Here is a 21,967-nt window from a genome sequence, read left to right as displayed (position 1 = left end):
GTGCAAGACTTGTACAGTAAAAACTATAAAACACTGCTGAAAAAAATTAAGCACATAAATAAGTGGAAAGACATCCCATGTTCATGGATCAAAAAATTTATACTGTTAAGATGCCAGTACTCCCCAATATGACCTACTGATTTACACAATTCTTACTCATAATTCCAGCAGGCTTTTTTGCAGGAATTCACAAGCTACTTGTAAAATCCATATGGAATGCAAGGGTCTCTGAGGCAGAAAGACAGCCTTGAAAAAGAACAAGTATGGAGGACTCATATTTCCCAATTGCAAAGCCTCCTCCAAGATTCCTATGGTAATCGAGATTCCTACGGTAGTCAAGACTGTGCTGCTGGTCTAAGACAGACGTCTACACTGATGAACTAGAACAGAGGGTCTGGAAATGATCTTTCCTATTTATGTTGTGTCGATCTTCCTTCCACAAGGGCACCAAGACCGAATGGGGAAAGAACTGACTTCTCAACACAACGATATGGGACAACGCTGTCCACAGGCAAAAGACCCCTCCATCCCTCCATACACAAAAATTATCTCAAAATGGATCACAGCCCAAATGTAAGTCACAAACTATAATCTTAGGAGCAAACAGGACTGATCTTGACCTTGGGTTGGGCAATCCTTTTTTTTTTTTTTTTTTTTAAGACGTAAATGCCAGAAGTACAAGTGATAACTTTGGACATCATCAAAATTTAAAACTTTAGACGACTTACAGAATGGGAGAAAAAATACTTGCAAAACCATGTTTCTAATTAGAGCGTTACAGCTAAATATACAAAGAACTCTTACTCAATGACAAGATGACTTCTTAATTATAAGAAGGCAGTCAAGGATTTAAATAGGCATTTCTCCACATACAAAGGGCTGCTAAGCATATGAAAGGGTCCTCCTATCACCAGGAGAAATCCAAATCAAACCCACAATGAGGGATCACAGCACACCCACTAGAATGGCTTCCTCCCCAAGAAGTAAGGCATCATCAAAAAGACACATAATAACAGGTACTGGGGAGGAACTGGGGAGGAAACAGGAACCGTCACAGAGTGCTGGGGAAAACAGCAGTGGTACAGCCACTTTGGAAAAGTTTGGCATTTCCTCAAAAGGTTAAATACCAAGTTACCAAATAACCCAGCCAAGTCCACCCTTAGATCTGTAGCCACAACTGAACACATGTCCACACAAAAACGTATACACCGATGTTCACAGCTGCATTATTAATGACAGCCCAGAGATGGAAACAAAACCCATAAAGTAGATAAACCAAATGTGGTACATTCATAAAATGCAGTATTATCCAGCCATACGGTCTGAAGTGACACAAGAAACAATCTGAGTAGACCTTTATCTATTAAAGTGACTGAATCAATAACTAATAACCTTTAAAACAAAATGCCACGCCCAGATGAGGTCACTGCTGAATTTAATCAAACATTTAAGGAAGAAATTAAGCCATTTCCCTACAATCTCTTCCAGACGATAGAAGCAGAGGGAATACTTTCGAACTCATTCTAGGAGGCCAGAATTACTCCAATACCAGAAGTATTAAACCAGAAGACGACAGTACAAGAAAACTACAGACCAGTATCTCTCGTGAACATAAATGCAAAAAATACTCAACAAAATATTAGCAAGTCAAATCCAACAATGTACGAAAATAAATTATACACAACTAAGTGAGATTTATTGTGCAACATCCAAAAATCAATGACTGTAATCCATTACATCAACAGCCCAAAGAAGAAGAAAAAATCTCATCACATTAATAGAAAGCATTTGACAAAATCCAACCCAAATTCATAATAAAAACTCTGACCAAACCAGTAATAGAAGAGAACTTCCTGAACTTGATAAAGAAGAACTATAAAAAACCCTCTATCATACTTACTGATGAAAAACTAGAGGATTTCCCAGTAAGATCAGGAACAAGGCAAGGATGTTCCCAGTTACCACTCGTTTTCAGTATCATACTGCAAGTCCTAGCTAATGGAATAGGACAAGGAAAAAAAAGTACATTGACAGGGAAGGAAGACAGAAAACTGCCTTTGTTCACAGACGACATAAGACTCTACGTAGAAAACCTCACACAATCAACCAAAAAATCTCCTGGATCTGATAAGCCAGCAAGGTCGCATTTTATGACCTTCATATATAAAAAATCGCTCCCTTTCCTACATACTAGCAATTAATAAGTCAAATTTGGAATTTAAAACACAATACTGTTTGCCTTAGCACTCTCCAAAATGAAATACTTAGGTTAAATCTAACAAAATATGCACAAGATCTATGGGATGAAAACTACAAAACCCTGATGAAAAATCACTTCCACACTCATGGAGAGGAAGACTTGATATTGTCAAGATGTTAATTGTTGGGGCGCCTGGGTGGCTCATTTGGTTAAAGCCTCTGCCTTCGGCTCCGGTCATTTGGTTAAAGCCTCTGCCTTCGGCTCCGGTCATGATCCTGGGGTGCTGGGATCAAGCCCTGCACTGTGCTCTCTGCTCTGTGCTCTCTGCTCAGCGGGGAGCCTGCTTCCTCCTCTCTCTCTGCCTGCCTCTCTGCCTGGAAGTACCCAGCTGCGAGGCTTACTATAAAGCTGCAGTGATCATGACAACGAGTTATCGAGTTATCAGCAAAAGACAAGACAACCAGATCAATGGAACAGAAGAGAGCCCAAAAATAGATTCCCATTAATATAGTCAAGTAATCTTTCACAAGGGAGTAAAGGCAATACAATGGAGAAAAGGACAGGTCTTTTCAACAAACGGTATTGGAACCAATGGAGATCCACAGGCAAAAAAGTGAATGTAACAAGTCTTACACCCTTCACAAAATTAACTCAAAATGAAAAAAAAAAAAAACTCAAAATGGATCACAGACCTAAAGGTAACACACAAAATTCAAAATCCCCTCGAAGATAATATAGGAAAAATTTAGATGACCTTGGGTCGCCCATTTCTGTTCTGTGAAAGACACCATAAAGAGAATGAAAAGACAAGCCACAGCCTGGGAGAAAACGCTTGCATAAGACACACCTGATAAAGTACTGTTTTCCAAAACCAGATAAAGAACTCTTAAAATCCAACATTAAGAAAACAACCCAATTTAAAAAGTGGGTCAAAAATCCTAAGAGACATGTCACCGCAAGTTACACGGATGGCAAATAAGCAAACGAAAAGATGTCCCACGTCGTGTTACTAAAGAGGCAAACTGAAACAAGATACCACCACACAGGGGCACCTTGGGTGCCTCAGTGGGTTAAAGCCTCTGCCTTCAGCTCAGGTCATGATCTCAGGGTTCTGGGATCGAGCCCCGAATTGGGCTCTCTGCTCCGTGGGAAGCCTGCGTCCCCCCTCTCTCTCTGCCTGCCTCTCTGCCTACTTGTGATCTCTTGTCTATCAAGTAAATAAATAAAATCTTAAAAAAAAAAGTAAAGATAGTCCGACCACTTTGTAACAAAAGACATTACAGCAATTTCTTGCAAAACCAAAACGACTCCTACCATGTGATCCAGCAGTCACACTCCTTGGTATTTACCCAAAGGAGCTGAAAACTTATGTCCACATGCAGAAAAAAACTGTATACAGATGTTTATAACAGCTTTGGTCAAAACTGCCAAACTTGGATGTCACCAAGATGTCCCAGACGCCCTTGAGTAGGTGAAGGAATAAACAAACTGTGGTCCATCCAGACAATGCGATATGATTCACAGCCAAAAAGAAACAAGCTAACAAGTCACGAAAGACATGGAGAAACTTTTTAATGCATACGATTAATTGAAAGAAGCTAATCTGAAGAGCCCCCGGGCTGTATCGATTCCAACTACATGACATTCTGGAGAAGGCAAAACTACGGAGACAGAATATCAGCAACTGCCAGGCATGCAGAGAGGAGACAGATGGAAGGGGTGGGGTATGGAGGACTTTTAGGCAGTGAAACTACTCTGTATGACAGTACAATGGTGGCTACACACATCTGCTCAAACCCACAGATTGTACAACACCAGGAGTGAATCCTAATGTACACTACGGATTCTGGGTGACAGTGACACGTCTGTGGCCGGTAGGTTCCTCAGTGGTAACAAGCAAAACCACTGGGAGGGACAATGTCGATAATGGGGGAGGCTGTGTATGGGGGTGGGGCAGGGGACATAGAGGCATCTCTGTATCTTCCTCTCAATTTTGCTATGAACCTAAAACTCCTCTGGGGCATCTGAGTGGCTCAGTCTGTTAAGCAGCTGCCTTCGGCTCAGGTCATGATACCAGGGTCCTGGGATCCAGTCCCGCATCGGGCTTCTTGCTCAGTCGGAAGCCTGCTTCCCTCTCTGCCTCCTCTGCCTTTGCCACTCTGCCTGCTTGTGTGCGCTCTCTCTGACAAATAAATAAATAAAATCTTAAAAAAAAAAAAAAAAAAGGAAAAGGACCCAACCATAAGCTGTCTATAAGAGACTCACTTTAGATATGAAGACAAAGGTGGATGATAGTAAATGACCAGGAAAAGATACACCATGCAAATAGGAAGCCTAAGAAAGGTGGAGTGACTCTTTACTACCAGATAAAAGGGATTTCAAAACACAGTGTATTAAGAGATAGAAAAGAATACTTTTAATGATAAAAAGACCAATTTAACAGGAAAACAGGAAATCATAAATGTATATATGTACCTAATAACAAAGCTTCAAATACATGAAGCAAACATCCATAGGATTAAATTACAAGGAGAAAGAAAATCCAGCAATCATGGGGGGGGGGGGGAGGTTATACCCATCTGTAAGCAACTGATAACACTAGACAAAAACCAGCAAAGATTCACAAGATCTTAACACCTCCAATCACACTGCCTTGCCTGACAGAACTGATTTACAGAGCACTGTATATAATGGCATCAGAATACGCATTCTTTTTTTTTTTTAAGATTTTATTTATTTATTTAACAGAGAGAGAGAGAGAGAGAGAGACAGTGAGAGAGGGAACACAAGCAAGGGGAGTGGGAGAGGGAGAAGTAGGCTTCCCGCTGAGCACGGAGCCTGACGTGGGACTCAATCCCAGAACCCTGGGATCATGACCTGAGCCAAGGGCAGACGCTTAACCACTGAGCCACCCAGGGGCCCCAGAATACACATTCTTTAAGTGCACATGATACATTTACTATGAAATACCATATGCCCTCAAAGTTTTAGTTTTAAAAGACTGAAATTACAGAGTATTTTCTCTAACCAAGATGGAATGACATTAGAAATCAGTAATATAATATACCAGGTAACCCCCACCAATATTTGGAAAAGAATACTTCTAATCACTGAATGAAAAGTAGAAATCACAAGTTAAGAAATGTGTTGAACCGAGAGTAATAATGAAAAAAGGACAACAAGACAACGCGTGAGACGCAGCTAAAGCAAGCTTCAGAGGGAACTTCTAAGGTTTCCACAAGAAAAGAACATCCCAAGCTGATTACCTAAGCCTGCACGTTAAAAAATAGGAAATGGTTGGCAACACACCAAAAGAGAAGGAAGGAAATAAAAAAGAGCAGAAATCAGTGAAATTGATAACTTCTAGCCATGCTGATCAAAAAACAGAGCAGAAACAAATTATCTGGTTTGGCAATGAAAAAGGAGACATCACTACAGACCCCTCAGACTTCAAAGTATAAAAGGGAGAACTCTTTGCCAATACAGCTGAGAACCTGGATAAAATACAGAAGCCTGTGAATTCTATGATGGCTGACGCATTTAGGGATGAGGACAGGGGCTGTAGACAGGATGATGCGGTCTGGGTAGCCACAAGCCTAATGGGGGCGGGGGGTGGTCAGACAGGTGGCATGTGACCACAGGACATCAGGGAACCAGTCAGAGGTTCTCAGCAGGGGAAGTGGTCTGATCAAGTTTGAGCTTTGAGAGCCCTCCAGCTGCGTATGGATGAAAAATATCCGAGAAGAGTAAGCGGAAGGGAAGCCAGCACCACTGCCCAGTAAGAGCCAGGCCCAAATCCCCCAGCAACAATGGCAGGACATGGTGGGGGTGAAAGGGAGGGAGAAGAAGAGCTGAAGGAGGCAAGGTCAGGGCCTGAAGACTGTGAAGCTGCCCCAGAGATGAGGTCCCATGAGGCAGTACAGACCATAGGAAGGAGCTTTTATCCTGTGGCCTGCAGGACATGAAGCCAGGGGCAGCTGGGGAAGAGCCGGGGAGTAGAACAGGCTAGCACCCCAGTGCTTTCTCTCCCTGTCACAGCCCCTGCCAGAGGGCCTCGCATGGATCCCGGAGGTTCAGAAAAGGGCAGGAAGGCCAGGCCGACGACTTGACCAGGCTGAGGCCAGGCGAGTGCACCCCCTGAACACACATGCTCCCCAGCACCCCACGAGGGGACATTTGGCCAGGCGAGAATGGGGGTGGGCCTAGAAGGTGGTCCCCTGTTTGTCTCAAAAAGGCAGGCATATGACTGGGAATGTAAAGAGGAAGGAAGTGGGGCCAGGACAAGGCCTAGCCTCCTGCCCAAGCTTGAGGGCCAGCTGTCTCCATCTGCCCATCAGGGAAATGGGACGGTAAGCACAGCTAACAGTGACACAGCACGAGACCACCCCCAGTGATGACCTTTTCCAGGCCCCAACCCCAGGCCTCATGCCCATCTCACCACGTGAACTGCCTCGAATGCCCAGACTTAGCAGGCCTGTACCTCTAGTTCTACGTACACTTAGCTGATTCCCACCTCTCTCATGGGTCAGCCTGGGTGTCCCCTACCTGGAGCGGCCTCCCTTGGGCTTCTACAGCCCCCCACGGTGCAGACCTGAGGCCTCTCTGCTTCCTGGAGCTACCTATCACCAGGCACCTGAAATGGGGGAGTCAGGCTATGACAGGGGAAGTCAGGGACATGAACAGTGAAGGTCAGCCTGCATAGCTCCGGAACCCCCTCCTGGGGCAAGTACCAGTACCACTCTGCTCCTGTGGGGCTGGCCCACAAGGCAGGGCTCCCCCGGCCCCCAGCTCTGCCCCTACCCTTCTCCGAGCCCGTTTCCGGCCTGCAGGATGGGACAGTGGTGTCCCTGCATGCCACCTGCCAGTACGTACTTACCCATCAGGTTCTGCCGCTCTTCCTTCTTCCGGGCCTTCTGCTTGGCCTCCAGCTGCACCACTGATAGCGACGGCCCCACTGTGGGGCTGGGGAGGGCGCTGGCTGCAAAGCGAGCCAGCAGGCCCAGCCCACTCTCCTCCAGGCCTGGCGACAGGGCCCGCTCTCGGGCCCCCAGCCTATAGCCGCCGGCGGCCTCGTCCTCCTCCTCCAGCTCATCCTCCTCGTCCTCCTCCTCGGAGCTCTCATCTGGTGCAGAAAACAGGGGGCGAGTCAGAGCCTTGGCCTCGGCAGGTACCGCCCCCCACCGCCCCGACTCAGCCGGAGCACCAGCGAGGGGTGCACAGCTCCAGCCTAGCACCTCACTCCTCATCAGCCGGGGGTGGTTCCAATACCAGCCCACAGATCCCCCCACCCCCGCCGATGGCCCAGTGCCCCCATCAAAGCAAGCCCAAGACGTGGGCATCCAGGACAGCCCAGAGGTGGGCAGCAGCTTTGGGAATCAGAGGGTTTCTGTAAGGGGAACACCAACATGCACCTGTGCCGTGGGGAGGGGGACAGACACACGGACAAGGACCGGAGACAGCTCTCTCCACCATCTCACACACACACACGCACACACACGCCCCGACGTACAACATGAAGGCTGAGAAAGGAGGCAGGAGAAGAGGAAAGAGGAGGCCAGGGAGAGACAGAGAGGGGGTGGGGTGAGGGTGCAGGGACTCAGGGGCCTGGTGGGGGTGGCAGGGCATGGGTTCTGGGGCTAGTGACAGGAGAAGGTAGAGTTTGATCTCTTCTTGAGCAGGCTCTGGGGTCCAAAGTTGACTCCCAGCAATTCCCCTGAGCTGGGGAGCCTGGGGTAAATCCTAGTCCTCTGGGAGCACTTGTGTTCATCTGTGGCATGGGCCGGCCCTCCCAGCGCACCCACTCAGCTAAGGAGAAAGCACTTTGCAGGCTGAACAAAGACCAAACAGAAACAGGACCAGCCTGTTGTACAAAAAGAAACCGCTGTCCCCAGGGCCAAGGGAGCCACAAGCTGGCTATGCCTCCTGACCTATGAGGAGCCAGGAAGGGAGGGCACGCAGGTCAGCTCACCTCACTCTGCGCCAGGGGACTGAGGCTTGGCGTGGCCGAGCACTCAGGCAGAACTCAAACCCAGGGCTCCCTGGCTGTCTTGTCACCCAGTGTCTCCTGGAAGGGGGTGCTCCCTGCACGTGAACCAAGCTCTCCACCAAGAACAGAGACTGCAGGGAGATTACAACCTTGCTCCTGACCTTCCCAGGGAGACAGCCTCACACCATGAGAGTGGGCAGGCGAGGGCACTGGGGGCTAACTGCCCAGGGACACCTGCTCACTCTGCCTGGAGTGCTGGGCACGTGATGATGGCTCTGGGGGCCACTAGCCCAGGGCAGGGCCAGGTAAGGCCAGAGGCAACTCTCTGCAGCAGTTAGAGGGAAGGGACATAAGCAGGTGGCCCATGCCCCACCCCCACCCCACCCCCCAACTCTATCTTGGGCAGGGAGTGCCTGGGCTCAGGGAATGGAGAGGGGCAGACACAGCCAGCCAACTCCATGTTCTCCCGCCACACCCTGAGCCACCTCTGCTTGCTTGGGTGCCACCAGCAGCCCCAAGTGGTGGCCCCGGGTGCACCAAGGGCGGCAGGGGGTCTGCCAACTTTCCGAGGAAGCCTGGGTCTCTGGGGTGAGGGAGGTGGACATGAGCTTCAGGAATCCCTGAAGGGCACTGAGAAAGGAAGGAGGCAGAGACAGAGGGTTGTTAAGAGGAAGAGGAGGATGGGGAGGAGAGGGAGGAGGGAGAGGAAGTGGGGGAGGCCCGGCTCCCAGAGCAATGGATGAAGCAGGATGGAGGCCAGCGGGGCAGGCAGGCGGCAAGCAGGCAGTGCACACTTGCGATCCATCCACATTGCGGACATCACATGGTTGTCTCCGCCCCAGTGGGCCACAGCGGCAAAGCAGGCTAAGTGTAGGCAGACTTTCGGCAGCGCCTGGGTCCCCCACATCAGGCCTCCCTGGGGTCGGCCAATTTGAGCAGGGTGGTGGGCGGGGGGGGGCGGTGGCTGGCTGGGGTGGGGGCACAGAATCAGACGTGTGGCCAATTTTCCCTTCTAGAGAATGCCTTCCCTGGCTGCTCAGGTGTGGAGACTCCAGAACTCTCTCCCATCCAGAAAGATTCCCCACCAGCAACGCCCAGTGGGGGAGGGCTGGCTCTGGGTTGCTGGATGCCTGGAATGTCTATACCGGATACCAGTCAGCCAGCAGCAGCCCAATCTCCGCACCTCGACATGGAAAAAGCGCTTGGAAGGAAAAACCCAAAACCAGGGTTCGCTTCCCACTAAGCAAGATTGGTCTCTGGAGACCCTCCCCGCCTCCAGCTGCTATGAGCCTAAAAAGCCCCCACTGGCTGCTTCCCACGGTGGCTGGTCTGCTCAGGCTGGGGTATGCGGGGCAGAGGGAGTGGTGGGGCCGGGATGGGGGGTGTCTCAGGACCAAGGAAGCCTTTCTGGAGCTGTCCACACCTGAGGCGAGAGAGCCTACCAAGGGCAGAGGGAGGAAAAGTCCCAACAAAGCAGCCCAAGGCAATACAGAAAAACTTTTTCTTACAAAAACCAAAACCAAAAAACTCTTGGCTCGGTATGTGGGGTTGTCTGGTGTAACTCGGTTTGGTTCGGTTTTCTAAAACCCGATCGATAAATGCCAAAGCAATCCGCTGCTGCCATAGCCGATGGGGGCAAACCCCGAGGAGTGGAGGTGCAGGGGGACACAAAGAAAAGGGTTTTGCCTACCTACGGAGCAACGAGCCAGGCTCGGACCCAAGCTCAGTGACCCGCTGCGCCGTCTGCCCTACTCCCAGCCTTCGCTTTGCGTCCAGAGTGCAGCGTGAGAGCAAATGCAAGAGACCAAAACAGACATTCAAAGCATCATGGGCAGGGATCAAGGGTGAGGGTATGGTCAAGCTGCTGGGGGGAGAGAGCAGACACTAGAAAGCCAAGCAGTCAGGTGTTTTAGTACCGGATGTCAGGAAGACCCTATTACCCAAATATCCCTGTCAAGACCTGACCAGCGTTGAGTGTGTGTGTGTGTGCGCACACGTGCACACGCGTGCAGCGGGGCCCCTCGCCTCCCCCTATCTGGGCTCTCTTCACTGCCACATCTGGCCTGCTCTGAGGGGCCCCTGGCTCCCTCTGCCCACTCTGGGCAAACGGCCGTGTGCCAAGACATCTGAAGGGGCTGCCTGCTTCTCTATGGGGTCAGGGCTGGGGCAGGAGAGCTTCAACTCACAGAAGCTGGAACTCTGGCTTTAAAGGGGAGGAGCCAAGAGGAGAAGGAGCAGGTCAGGGAGGGAGGAAAGAGAATGGTGAACCAGCCAGACTGGTCCAGAGGCCAGGACTAGGGGCAAAGGAGGCTGACTGGTGAGTTACTGAATTCCCCACTTCTTTGGCCCAAACTCCATTCGGTCAGCCGTGGCAGCAGCCCAAGAGAACATGGGTCCCAAGGGCACCTGGCTCCCTGCTGTGCCATCTCCTGGTCACCCAAAATGAACCTGGTAAGTCAGGATGGGAGGTGCGGGCAGGGAGACGGCAGACCAGGAACGGGAGCACAGCTGGAGTCAGGGTAGCCTCTGGTCCCAGGGCCTGACCTAGTTCCCGTCCAGGTGGGCCTCTGCATGCCCCAGGGGGCACGGGGTCTAGACTCTGGGAATCCCTGAAGGGGCTCCACCCAGAAGCAAATCCCTAAACCAGGGTGAGGAAACACTTAAGGATCCCCTGGCTCCCCCACTTGTCCCTGGGACGCTTCTAACCCAGGGAGGTCAGAACCAGGATGTCTGCAGGGATCACAGAACCCCACCCTCTCCCCACAGGTGAGGCAGATTGGGGGGGCGGGGCTGCCAGCTGACCAGGCCTGTGGGCTCAGAGGCCAGTGCTCTCTCCGAAGCCTGGGCCCCTCGCCGCTCAAGGTGGCAATGAAGCCCACGCTTTCAAATCTCACAACAAAACTCGGGGCGGCAAATGGTCTTGACCCTGCACTGCCTACATGCCCTTTAAAACAGAAATAAGTGTTAGAAAACGAGTGTTTATATTTTTAAGCTGTGGCTACGTAGAAATAGAGCTTTAAGAAAACAAAAAAAACAAACAGGCAGCTAAAAAACCAAACAAAACAAAAACAAAAGATGAAGTTGGAGGTGAGCACAGCTGACTTTAAGCCTGAGGAATGAACGCATGCCAACAGCTACCAGGGATATTTGAGTAACAGAGAAGAGTGGCAGACGGCCTCTTCCAGCTCTAGCCCTTGGGGGAGGTAGGAGTGAGGGAGGCAGGGGGAGGGGAAGGAGGAACGAATGAGGGGAGCGGCAACCTAATGGTCTAGTAAAGACACAGCAAGAGAGACAAGGCACACGGGTTTAGTTAAAAATGAACTCGGTATGTTTAATAAAGCTTGGTATTACCAAAATCGCGGTACAAACATCAAGTCACACGCCCACACGACAGAATTCCATTTACAAAATGTCCCTCCAGGAGGCCTCCGAGAGAACCCGACCCAGGCCTGTGGTCTAGGGGGGCAGAGGAGGCGAGGAGGGGGGCAGAGGGGGAGCGCGGAAGAGGGTAAGACTAAAAACAGTCCGTATAAAGGCTCAAAAAGAGCCAGGCCGTGGCGTTATCACAACGATACAGGTACAAATAAGAACAAAAATAGAAGGACTCAGGCGGATACAGCAGGCTACGCTGCCAAGAACCAAGACGGCCGCCCTTCCCGAGGTGTCCCAGGTGGGCCACCTCTGCCCGCCATCTCCTGCCATCTCCTGTGTGCTCGCTCGCTCGCTCTCTCGCGCTCTCTCTCACTCACTCTCTCGCTAGAAAACACGGAAGGTACTTTGTGTTTGGAGCTAGTAACCTTGGTCAAACGAGTCCTCCGAGGAATCGCTGAAGGAGGAACGGGCCTCGACCTCTTGAAGCAGCAAACAAAAGGGCTGCTTCCTGCCGGCGGCCGGCTTGGGTTTCAGAGTCCGGGCGGCCGCCAGGCCCCTCTTGGTCAGCTTGGGGCCTCCAGGGGGCTTGTTCTTTGCCACCATGCCACACAGGATGGAAGACGTCAATTTGGAGCTGGACGGGCCTTGGGCAGACCACTCGTCCTTCAGGAATTCTTCGTCTTCCTCTGAGTCCGTATCTGCAGTCAAAGTAGTTTTTAATAAAGTAAGTCATGGAGCGCTGGGAGAGGACAGAGGGGCTGGTGTCCCTCGTCACTCTCAGTGGCTCTGAGAATGCTCTAGCGCGTGCGGGGCAGAGAGGTCCGAGTGCCTACCGGCCGTGCAACAGGCCATGTCCCACCGCCTAGACCTCTTCTCCCTGGCCTGGAACTCTGGACTCTCGCCTGGGAGGCCCCCCGGCCACAGGCCTCACAAAGCTCGTCCTTTCCAGACCCACCACGCAGCCACCTCTGCCAACAGCCTTTCCGGGCCCCGGGGGAGGCAAGAGCCCTACTCTCAGGAAGGCCTCAGCCGGGGCCATGGAGGTCACTAAACCCAGCCCACGGCTCCTTTTGGGGAGAGACAAGACGCAAGAAAAGAAGGGCTCGGGTAAAGCTCTTCTACCCCAGAAGAGCAGTTTGTGGTGGCGTGCTGGGCGGCACAGGCAGACTGGGGAGCAACCACACACACGTGCGTCCCAACTCCCTGCCCAGCAGCATCGCAATGGCCACTGAACACAGTCACACCAAGGAAATTGGCAAGTGATGTTCCAACTCAAGGCTTCCCATCAAAGGGCCTCGTTACCAGCACACAGCTGCTGGCTTCCCTCAAGTCTCCCGCCTTCCTGCACAGGGCGGGAAGGCCAGGGTTCCCAAGCTTTCCTGGGAGAGGATCACCCAGCTTTAGGGAAGAGGGACCATCAAGTGGGCACAGCTCTGGCCCCTTCCAACCTCAACCCAAACGTCCTCACACTATCCTGATCCATTTTATAAATGGGGCTGGGCTGACCAGCAAGATTTCATTGGAAAAAACAGCTCCACAGCCAAAGACTGTAATCCCGTGATGTGGTAAAATCCACTCTGAACACGAGGAACAGTAACGAACAGAGCTAAGCTCTGGCGGCACCTGCCATCTCCATGCCCACAAGAAACTACATGGGCACGTGCATGTGTCGGGTGAGGGAGTGAGGCAGAGGCAGAAGCAGTGTCTGTCCTTTCGCTGCCTCCGCCTGTACCTACCTCTGCTTTCCACTCCAAACAAGACTCCAACTCCAGGATGGCCTCAATACTCTAGGCAGGGATAACACAGACAAGCCCCATCCGGCCTGTCCATCCTTTCCAAACCCACATCCCAGGCTGGAGACACCATGGGTGATGACGACCGAGCTGGCTTCCCACCAGGCATGTCCCCCAGCCCCAACAACCCAAAGTTGAAAAACAAAGCAGTTTTCTCTCTTCCCATGTTCTGCCACTCATCTTTGTGCTAGAAAACACTCTTGGCTTTGTGACTGTGTCCTCTCATCTACCTACAGAAAAGCCTACGTGAAAAATACAAACGAGGGGTGCCTGAGTGGCTTAGCTGTTTAAGCGGCCAACTCTCGATCTCAGCTCAGGTCTTGATCTCAGGGTCAGGAGATCGAGCCCCACCTTGGGCTCTGCACTGGGCATGCAGCTTACTTAAACAAACCAGGAACTCTCTTCAGAGCCAGCTACCTACTAATGCTAGCATCTACTTGGACACAGATCTGATTGCTCTGCTGCAACTTTAACTCCCTTCCCTCACCTGGACAGTGGAATTTTCAACCTCGGTGTAACAGACAAGCAATCCGAATATGGCTCTGTGCGTGCAAACATTTGCACACAGGGGACTCACTGGCTCAGAGCACGCCAAAGACCTCAGGAACTGAGCTCATCTCTGACCTCCAGATGTACAAGGACAGGATGCTTCTTGCAGTCAAGGCAGCAACTCCCCATTCCCTCCAACATTCTAAAACCCAGAGATGGAAATATCAGAGGAGAGTCCTTCTTTCCTCCTCCCCCGGGGGCTATGAGTTTCTGAGATGAATTCATGGTAGCCATGCACCTGGTCATATCCCACCCATCCAAAGTTGAGGGCCACAAAAGCTATGGCAATCAAGCATGTCCTCAACACATAAGGCACAAAGGAGCTGTTTACCTCACATATTTGTCTCTGTGTCAGCCCTAGAGACCCATTAGTCTTGAGTAACCAAACATACAAATGTTAAAAGAAAAAAAAAAAAACAGAAAACAAAAAAAAAAAGACACCACCAACAGCAGCAGCTTAAACTTATGCCACAGCCAGCTTTTACCAACGTGAACTCACTAGAGCTCACAACAGCCCTGTGAGGGCAACAATAATTTAACTCCAAGCCCATAAACACTTTATTTCCTTTCCTCAAGAAAACAAACTTTAACAGTGTTACAGGTGTCTACCTTCCTGCACTTGACATTCAACCACTCTTCCTATAAACCAAACAGAGCCAATCAAAAGCCCAGATACCCACATCCAGGCAGTCCAAACGAAAAAGCCCTCCACCCAAGTCAGGGCATGGGGACTCCCGCAACAGACCCTGCTGAGGACTGCCAGGAGCTGCATGTGAAGCCCCTCCAGGCCTTTCTGTAGCAGCCACTGGCTTTCTGCTCCTGGGTTCTGGCATTTGGGGCTCCACTCACACACACACCAAGGAGCACCTACTACCCACCACCACAGGCCCATGGAAGACCAGCCATCTGCACACACAGCACCTACTATCCGCCATACAGCGCCCCAGAGCCACCAGAGACTGCACACAGACCCGGGAGCACCTATTACGTGCCACCGAAGACTGTGAAGGGCCAGCCATCTGCCTGTGCACATGCCCACACGCGCACACACACCCAGAAGCACCTACTATGTGTCACCAAAGGTCATGAAGGGCCAGCCATCTGCCCAGGCACACATGCTTGCACACACACACACACACACATGTGCACCTACTATGCGCCACCTAAGGCCATGAAGGGCCAGTCATCTGCCCGTGTGCACACAGACACACAGGAGCACCTACTACGCGCCACTGAAAGCTGTAAAGGACCAGCTATCTGCCCGCGCGCACACATACCCAGGCGCACCTATTACGCGCCACCGAAGGCCGTGAAAGGCCAACCACTGCGCAGGCGCGCACGCACGCCCAGGAGCACCTACTACACTCCGGCCTGGGGACCCCGGCTCAGGAAAGCCGCATTCCCGCGTGCCCAGAGGAGGAGCTCCCATGCAGCAGGCCCCGGCCAGTGAGAGGACGAGCAGACCCCTCAGTCCAGCAGCGGTTGCGCTTCCCGGTTCGACGCTCCCGACCCAGGCGGTCCAGCCCCAGGCACAACGTTAGGGCAGCCACCTGGAGTGCTGTGAGAAACACAGACGCAAACACGGCCCGCAGAGCCCTCAGTGCGCTGCCCAGCACCGCCCAGCACGGCGTGCACGCTGCGAACAGACGCGGCTCCTCCGAACGGCCAGCCAGTGGACCGAGAGCAGCCTGTGGGCAGAGAAGGCCAGCTCCGCTCTACGGTCAGTCGTCGCAAACGGCCGCTCTAGGCCGAGCAGCCGCTGACTCTATGGCACAAAGGCCTCCGCACCGACTGTTCTCCCGCAAAGGAGCGGAGGATCGCGACAAGCGGGTCCACTTCCCCTCCCACCCACCAATCACAGGCACTTCCGCTTTCCATACCCTCCCCCCCTCTCCGCACCACACCACACTTCCGGCCTGGAGCCCGCGCAGAAGCAGAAGGGACCTTCGAGTGCCCACGAGACAGACAGAGGAGACTGAGGAGAGGAAGCGGCCCGAGGCAGCGTGGTGTCCGCTACTTACTGTAGGAGTAGCTGCTCACTTCCGAGGCGAATGGGGAATGGGCCGACTTGGGCTGGCCTCTGGCCTTGAAGCCCACCTCCATCTTCCTGGCTTTCGCGGCCCTTTTGTGTTTACCTTCTCTGGAGGCTTTGAGGGACAGACTGAGGCCTTTGGCCAGCGCCTTCCTGTCCTTGCCCAGCAGGCTGTCGTAGGGCGTCAAGTACCTGCCGCAGCCCCCGCTCGCTTTAGACTTGCCCCCAGAACTGTCCGAGAACTTGAAGGGCGACTTGAGCTTGTCCTGCTTCGTGAGCGACAGGGCCTTGTCCAGCTTGCTGGCCAGCTGCTCCTGGTCACTGGCCATCTTTTTCTTTTTAATCTTCAGCTGTAGAGGGAAGTCGGGAAGTCCCGGGTTAAGACATTTGGCGAAAGGACAAGGGTGGGCTTCAGCGCACGGGCTCTGACGGAGCGGGGCTCCAGTCCCTTCTCCCTGCCTCCGTGGCTTCCAGCAAGTTGCTCAACCCCTCTGAGCCTCTGTTCTCCCCGATCCGGAAAATGGGGAGAATTACAGACAGGCCTCTTGGGGCTGTCGTGAAGGTGAACTGAGATGAGGCCCATGAAGCTCTGATCACTGTGCTGTTACCATGGGTGCCGCGAACGCTAATGCTGGCGCTGCCACTGTCTCTCCCCGATGCTCTCCTGCCTCCTAGGGAAGCCCTTCAAGCAAGCGGCCCTGCTGATGCGCGGGGGGGGGGGGGGGGGGGGGGGGGCCGGCCGGCATGCAACCAAGATAGAAACCTCAAATCCTAGCACGGCTGATCCATTTAACTCGACCACCTGAAGCAGCCCAGGAAGACTACAGCACATCCTAAACTGGCCCATCCAAGTGAATGGGCGGGAGCTGCCAAGAGAATGCCTCGGGTGTGCCTCGGATGCCCAAAGCAGTAAACAGCCGTTTCAAGATCTCAGATTAAATTCCTGGTTGCCGTGCCTGTGATAGTCATTTGCTATCAAAAGGAAATGTGCAGTTTCAAAGCTATAAACACCCCCTCGTTTGAACATTTTAGCTGTATTTTCTTTAATCAGGTAACATACGGGGGAGAAAGGAGGGATAGGGTCTTTTGAACAGCCAAGAAGCATCCCTCACGATTTGCAAATAAAGGATCCTGACATACAGACTGGCTCTGTTAACTCCTCCTGGATCCAGTCTCCCTTATGTATTTCCCTCTGATGGCCAAATCAACGGAAAGAGTTCCCTTCCGTGGAGCTTTGTGAGGGATGACAAGGTACATTAGTATTTAGAGACATGGGCCTTAAGTGGACGATTTCAATGCTCTGCAGAAGTAAGAAAAATCAAGGAGTTGGCTCTCACCCCATTACCCCTGGAGAGTTCACAAGGAAATTACAATGGCATCAAGCCCTTGTTTCTTAGAACTACGAAACGGTGAAGCTGCTCATTAGACAATTACACCGTTAAACAACAGTAATTGCATTATTTGGTTAAGAACTTGCAGCCTCTGTGGCTTCAGCAAAGGGTCATGGAACACACACAGGGGGTGTGGCTTTCAGTCCCAGCTCTACCTGAGGCTGGCTACTTCTCAGTTTCTGACTTCCTCTGGGCCTTGATCCATGCCCCACCCCACCCTCCAGCGCAGTAAGACTGGAGCACAGTCCCCCTGGCACTAAAGCAATTATTTGTACAGTTTCTGTGCAGGACTAGGATGATCAACAGACCTGGAGAGGGAGTGTGACCTCTGGCACACCTTCCAGACCTTCTACCCTAGAATGGCAGCTTACTGACCTGACTCATGAAGTCTGATGAGGATTCGTGCTCGTCCCAAGGCTGGTTCCTGCCCCTCGCTTTCCCTGTGGCAACAAGGCCATCGTGTTCCTCCTCAGGTCCCTTGTGCCTCTTCCTCATGCCTGCTCCAAGCTCATACTCCTCCGACGTCAGCAGAGGCTTGCTGCTCAGCCTGAAACCCAGATGCACAGCTGGTCAACACCCTGGCCAGGAAAGACTCAAGGGGTAGGGGTGGGGGTGGGGGGAGTCCGCCCTCACGGCCCTGAAGGCTGGGCTCCGGATGTCGGAAGCACAGACAGTGATGGCAGAGTGACGAATCTGGGGAGACACAGATCCTGCAAAGCTATGGTGCTGGGATTCTATTTGTGAATGGGGCAGAATGAGAGTTTAACAGGAAAGAAGAAACACTTCTCCATGGCAGTATCCTCTGCTGGCCTCTTTCTCGTTCGTGCTTCTTCATACGTACACTCACTCACTCACACGCACACCCCTTAGCAAAACGTGCCAAGAACAAGGATCAGAAATGTCAAAGAACTCCCAGAACAGGAGGGGGATTAAGGGGCTCCAGCTGGTCTCCTGCACCCCTGGGATTAACACAGTCAAGAATATGGTCCCAGGTTGAAGGCATCTCTTACCTACTTTAAGCTAAAGAGCAACTAATATTTACTTGGTGCTTACTATGTGCTTTTCCCCATGCCAGGGCTTTATATTCCAACCACAACAATGTTCTACATACTAGTTTTTTTTTACACAGGGGGAAACAGGCTCCAAAAAGCAAGCACACAGCCCAAGGTCACAATAAACACTGGATGCAAAAGCAGGAAAGCGTGCCCATCTCCAGAGGCTGTGCTCCGATGCAGGGGCTGCCTGCTGGCAACCCCAACCTCTGCTGTCTTCAGAAACTGCTTCCCTACCCTCCTTTGGCCGGCTGTAGGGAATTTCTTCCTGTCTCCATCCTCTCCTCCAATAGGAACATCCAAGAAGGATAAATGCAATTCGTGGGGGCCCTTGGGGAGGTCTTCTGACAAGACCCGTGGCCAACCCACTGCCTCTCCTGTGCCTTCGGAAGCCACCCTGCGGCCCCCTCTGCTTCCACAAGCCAAGCACCAGGCTGCCTAGTGTCTGCCCTGCCCCAGTAACCCAGGAAGGGGTGCACTCCAACTCCGCTGCTCTGATGGGCCTCATTCGGCTCATGCTACTCCCGACACCCAGGAAGATCGCAGCATCACTCCTACCCATGTCCAGCCTGGAGGAAGAGCTCTCATTCCAGCCACCATTCAAGAAAACCTCCAGAGGTGCCACACGCAGCTTCTGCTGCCACTCAGGGAACACACAAAGAAGCACCCCTGGGTCACAGGCTCAGGTGCCACAAGCCAACGGGTCAGGCCAGGAGAACAGGAATGACACTGTCAGTCACACAGGGAACCAAGTGACAGCGCAAGTCAGAGCCCGTCCTGGCGGGGCTGAAAAGTTCAGCGAATCCCTCTGTAGGGAGGAGGTACGTGGAGAAGGGCGGGAATTCGTCCCTAACCGTGGAAGAAGCAGGTGTAGCAGGAAGGTGGGGGACGCGCTTGGCTGACAGCACGGACACCTCTCTCCCTGGGCTCATCTGCCATTCAGTGCTGGGAGGACGAGTCTGCCTGTCCATTCACCACTCGCCTGGCTCACCCTCCTGGCCCGGGCAGCGCACACTGTGCTCCCTGAGAGCTACCAATCAGGCGGGTCAGAGTCCGAGGGACTCGAGGTCCCGGGTGCCCAGACGCAGGCCCTATTCGGGCCCGTACTCCTCCCCTCCGAGCTCTGTGCCAGTTCCCGACCCACCGAGGGGCCAGCCTTACTTTCCGCTACTGTTGCGGCTCTTCCCTCTCTTGCGGGGGGGCGACAGGGCGCTCAGGGCGTGGGTCCGTTTCCTCGGCCTGCCAGGGCCTCTGCGTGCCAAGCTTCTATGGGGTTCCTCGCGCCTGTCCCTTAAAAAGAATCACACGCTTGGCTGTGAACCTGGGGGGTAGAGGGGGCGCGGAGGACACACGATACGCACACATCACTCGGGTCCACACACACCTCTAATGCCCTACCACAGCCAACCTACTGAGCGCCAGTGCCTGTGAGAGCCCAAGCAGGGTGACGCCTGCTGCGGCCTTGTCACCTGGCCAGCCGGGGCCGCGAGATGCGGCTGGGGGCACACTCACTCGGGGTCGCGGCGTCTCTGCAGCTTCACCAGCTCTCGCTGCTTCTCCTTGTACCGCCGCTGGACCTCGGCCAGCCGCATCCGGAAGTCCAGCTCCATGGCGTCCATGCTTTCCAAGGACGACTTCATGGCATACATCTGCAGGGAAAGCGGGGTGAGGACGCCGACACCCACCGGCTCCCATCACCCACAGGAGTGGTGCGGCTTGATGGTGATGGGGCCCCAGCGCGAACCCCATCTCTGCCACTTATTAGCCAAGGCCGTGGGCAGAACGCAGAACAGGGATCAAAATCCAAGTCCGAAGGGCTGAGTCAAGGGCTATGTGGCCCAGGACACCTGCTTAAGCAGCGTGGCCCGTCGCGTTACCCGTCACTTATAGATGGAGGCTCAGAGACGTGAGGTGCTTGCCCGGGGCCCACAGGCAGCGAGGGGCACAGCCAGGCCTGCTCTTCCCGACCCATCAGGCTGTCACCCATTGTCCCACGGATAAACTGAGACCCAGAAAGGGAAAAGAGTTCGCCCAGGACTGCACAACAAATCAGCGGCAGAAGCTGCACTCAGATCGGGCCCTTCCAACTGCAAAGCCAGCCATGTCCCCAGCAAGATGGCTTCTCTGGGGGACCCACCCCAGAGCCCACAGGCAGGCAAAAACGGGCCCAGGACACCTCACCCGTTCCTCCTTCTTCTGCATCCAGCTGTACTTCTTGTTGGGGTTCAGCTCCCGCGGAAGCCGCAGGTTCTTGAGTGGGTCCACGAAGGGGCTGTCCAACACCTCCTTCAGCATGTGGCTGCTGGCTGCCAGCAGGCTCTCCAGCGAGGGCCGCACCGCTGGGCCCCGCTCCGCACCTGCACATGGGAGGTAGGTGAGCCCACGCTTCCATGCCTGCCCTAGGGGCAGGATTCTACGCGCTGCCTGGGGGCAGGATTCCTGAACACGGCAGCCAGCCGGACCCCAAAGAGGGAGGAGAATGAGGAGGCCCAGGGCTAGCTCAGGGCTTGCCTAAGGCCACATGGTAGCCCCCAGGATGCTGACTACACCACGGCCTTTCCGAACGGCAAGAAATGGTGCATGGTGCTAAATGAGTACGCGCGAGAGTCGGGGCACACAGCATGACCCTGTTCCAAATGTCCACTGCTACACAAAGTCACCGAGTGGCCAAGTGCTAGCAGAGGTACTTTCTAGAGTCTGCCTCTTTCTGCTTATCTGCCGTTTACATTTTCCATGAGGAATATGCACGCTTTTCACTTCCAGAAAGAAAAGGAGCCCAAGTTTTATAAACTGTAAAAGTAATATGAGAACACAAAAAACACAAGCCTGGCAGAAAGGGGTGAAGAAAGGAACACCTTCCCCTCCCCAAGAGAGTTGCCCTGCCACCGGAAGTGCCAAAGCCGACGTTCTGGTAGAAGGCCCCAGAAACGTGTGCCCGTATTCGAACACAAGCCATGTCCGTGGGCATCCTTTATAAACACGGAAATGGCACCAATCCACACACACGGAAGCACACCTCACCTCTCTTCGCAGCACGGCAAACAAATGTCTGTCACATGTTATGAGCCTGAACCTTGTAACACTGACTCCTCTGCAGATCAAAGACACCAGAGTAACAGCAACCTTCCATGGCCAGACCCAGCAACAGGAGCCTACAATTCTCTTGCATTGCGGAGTTTTAATCAATCTAAAAAAATAACCCCCCACTAACAGGACATTTTGGTCACTTCTAAATTTTTTCTTGGTAGTGGGTGGATAGGCACACAGTCAGGACACGCGTGTTCTAGGAGAATTCCCACCTGTGTGAGTAACATAATCGAGGTACATACATTTCTCTGACAAATATTCCAGCCACCCTCCAGAAAGGGCGCACCAACCCAGCATCTCTGCAGTGGCCCATGGGAGGTCATCTCCCCTCCAGTCTCTCCCAAAGTTAAAGGAGTTTTCTTTTTTTTTTTAAACTGGTGTTTTCTCAGTGACCTAACGTGTGATCAGTTTTTGCGAATGTACCTGAGGTGCTAGTTTTTCACGTGTACCAAAGAAAAAAGCATATTCTTTACTACCGATGCGTATATTTCCATAAAATCAACAT

General features: G+C 52.8%; 1 protein-coding gene across 1 annotated transcript in view; it reads right to left on the bottom strand.

The window, feature by feature from the left end:
- TNRC18 (trinucleotide repeat containing 18) overlaps positions 1-21,967 on the bottom strand; it is an 82,624-nt gene that overhangs the window by 17,847 nt on the left and 42,810 nt on the right. Inside the window, 7 exon segments of the mRNA XM_045993456.1 lie at positions 7,077-7,322; positions 11,984-12,256; positions 15,922-16,282; positions 17,699-17,870; positions 19,537-19,665; positions 19,888-20,024; positions 20,557-20,732. Coding sequence (XP_045849412.1) covers positions 7,077-7,322; positions 11,984-12,256; positions 15,922-16,282; positions 17,699-17,870; positions 19,537-19,665; positions 19,888-20,024; positions 20,557-20,732 — 1,494 coding nt within the window.

This window comes from Meles meles, chromosome 21, assembly GCF_922984935.1.
Source record: "Meles meles chromosome 21, mMelMel3.1 paternal haplotype, whole genome shotgun sequence".
Classification (NCBI taxonomy): Eukaryota; Metazoa; Chordata; class Mammalia; order Carnivora; family Mustelidae; genus Meles; species Meles meles.
Note: the sequence above shows the minus strand (reverse complement) of the source record. Positions and strands in the feature narration are given on the sequence as shown.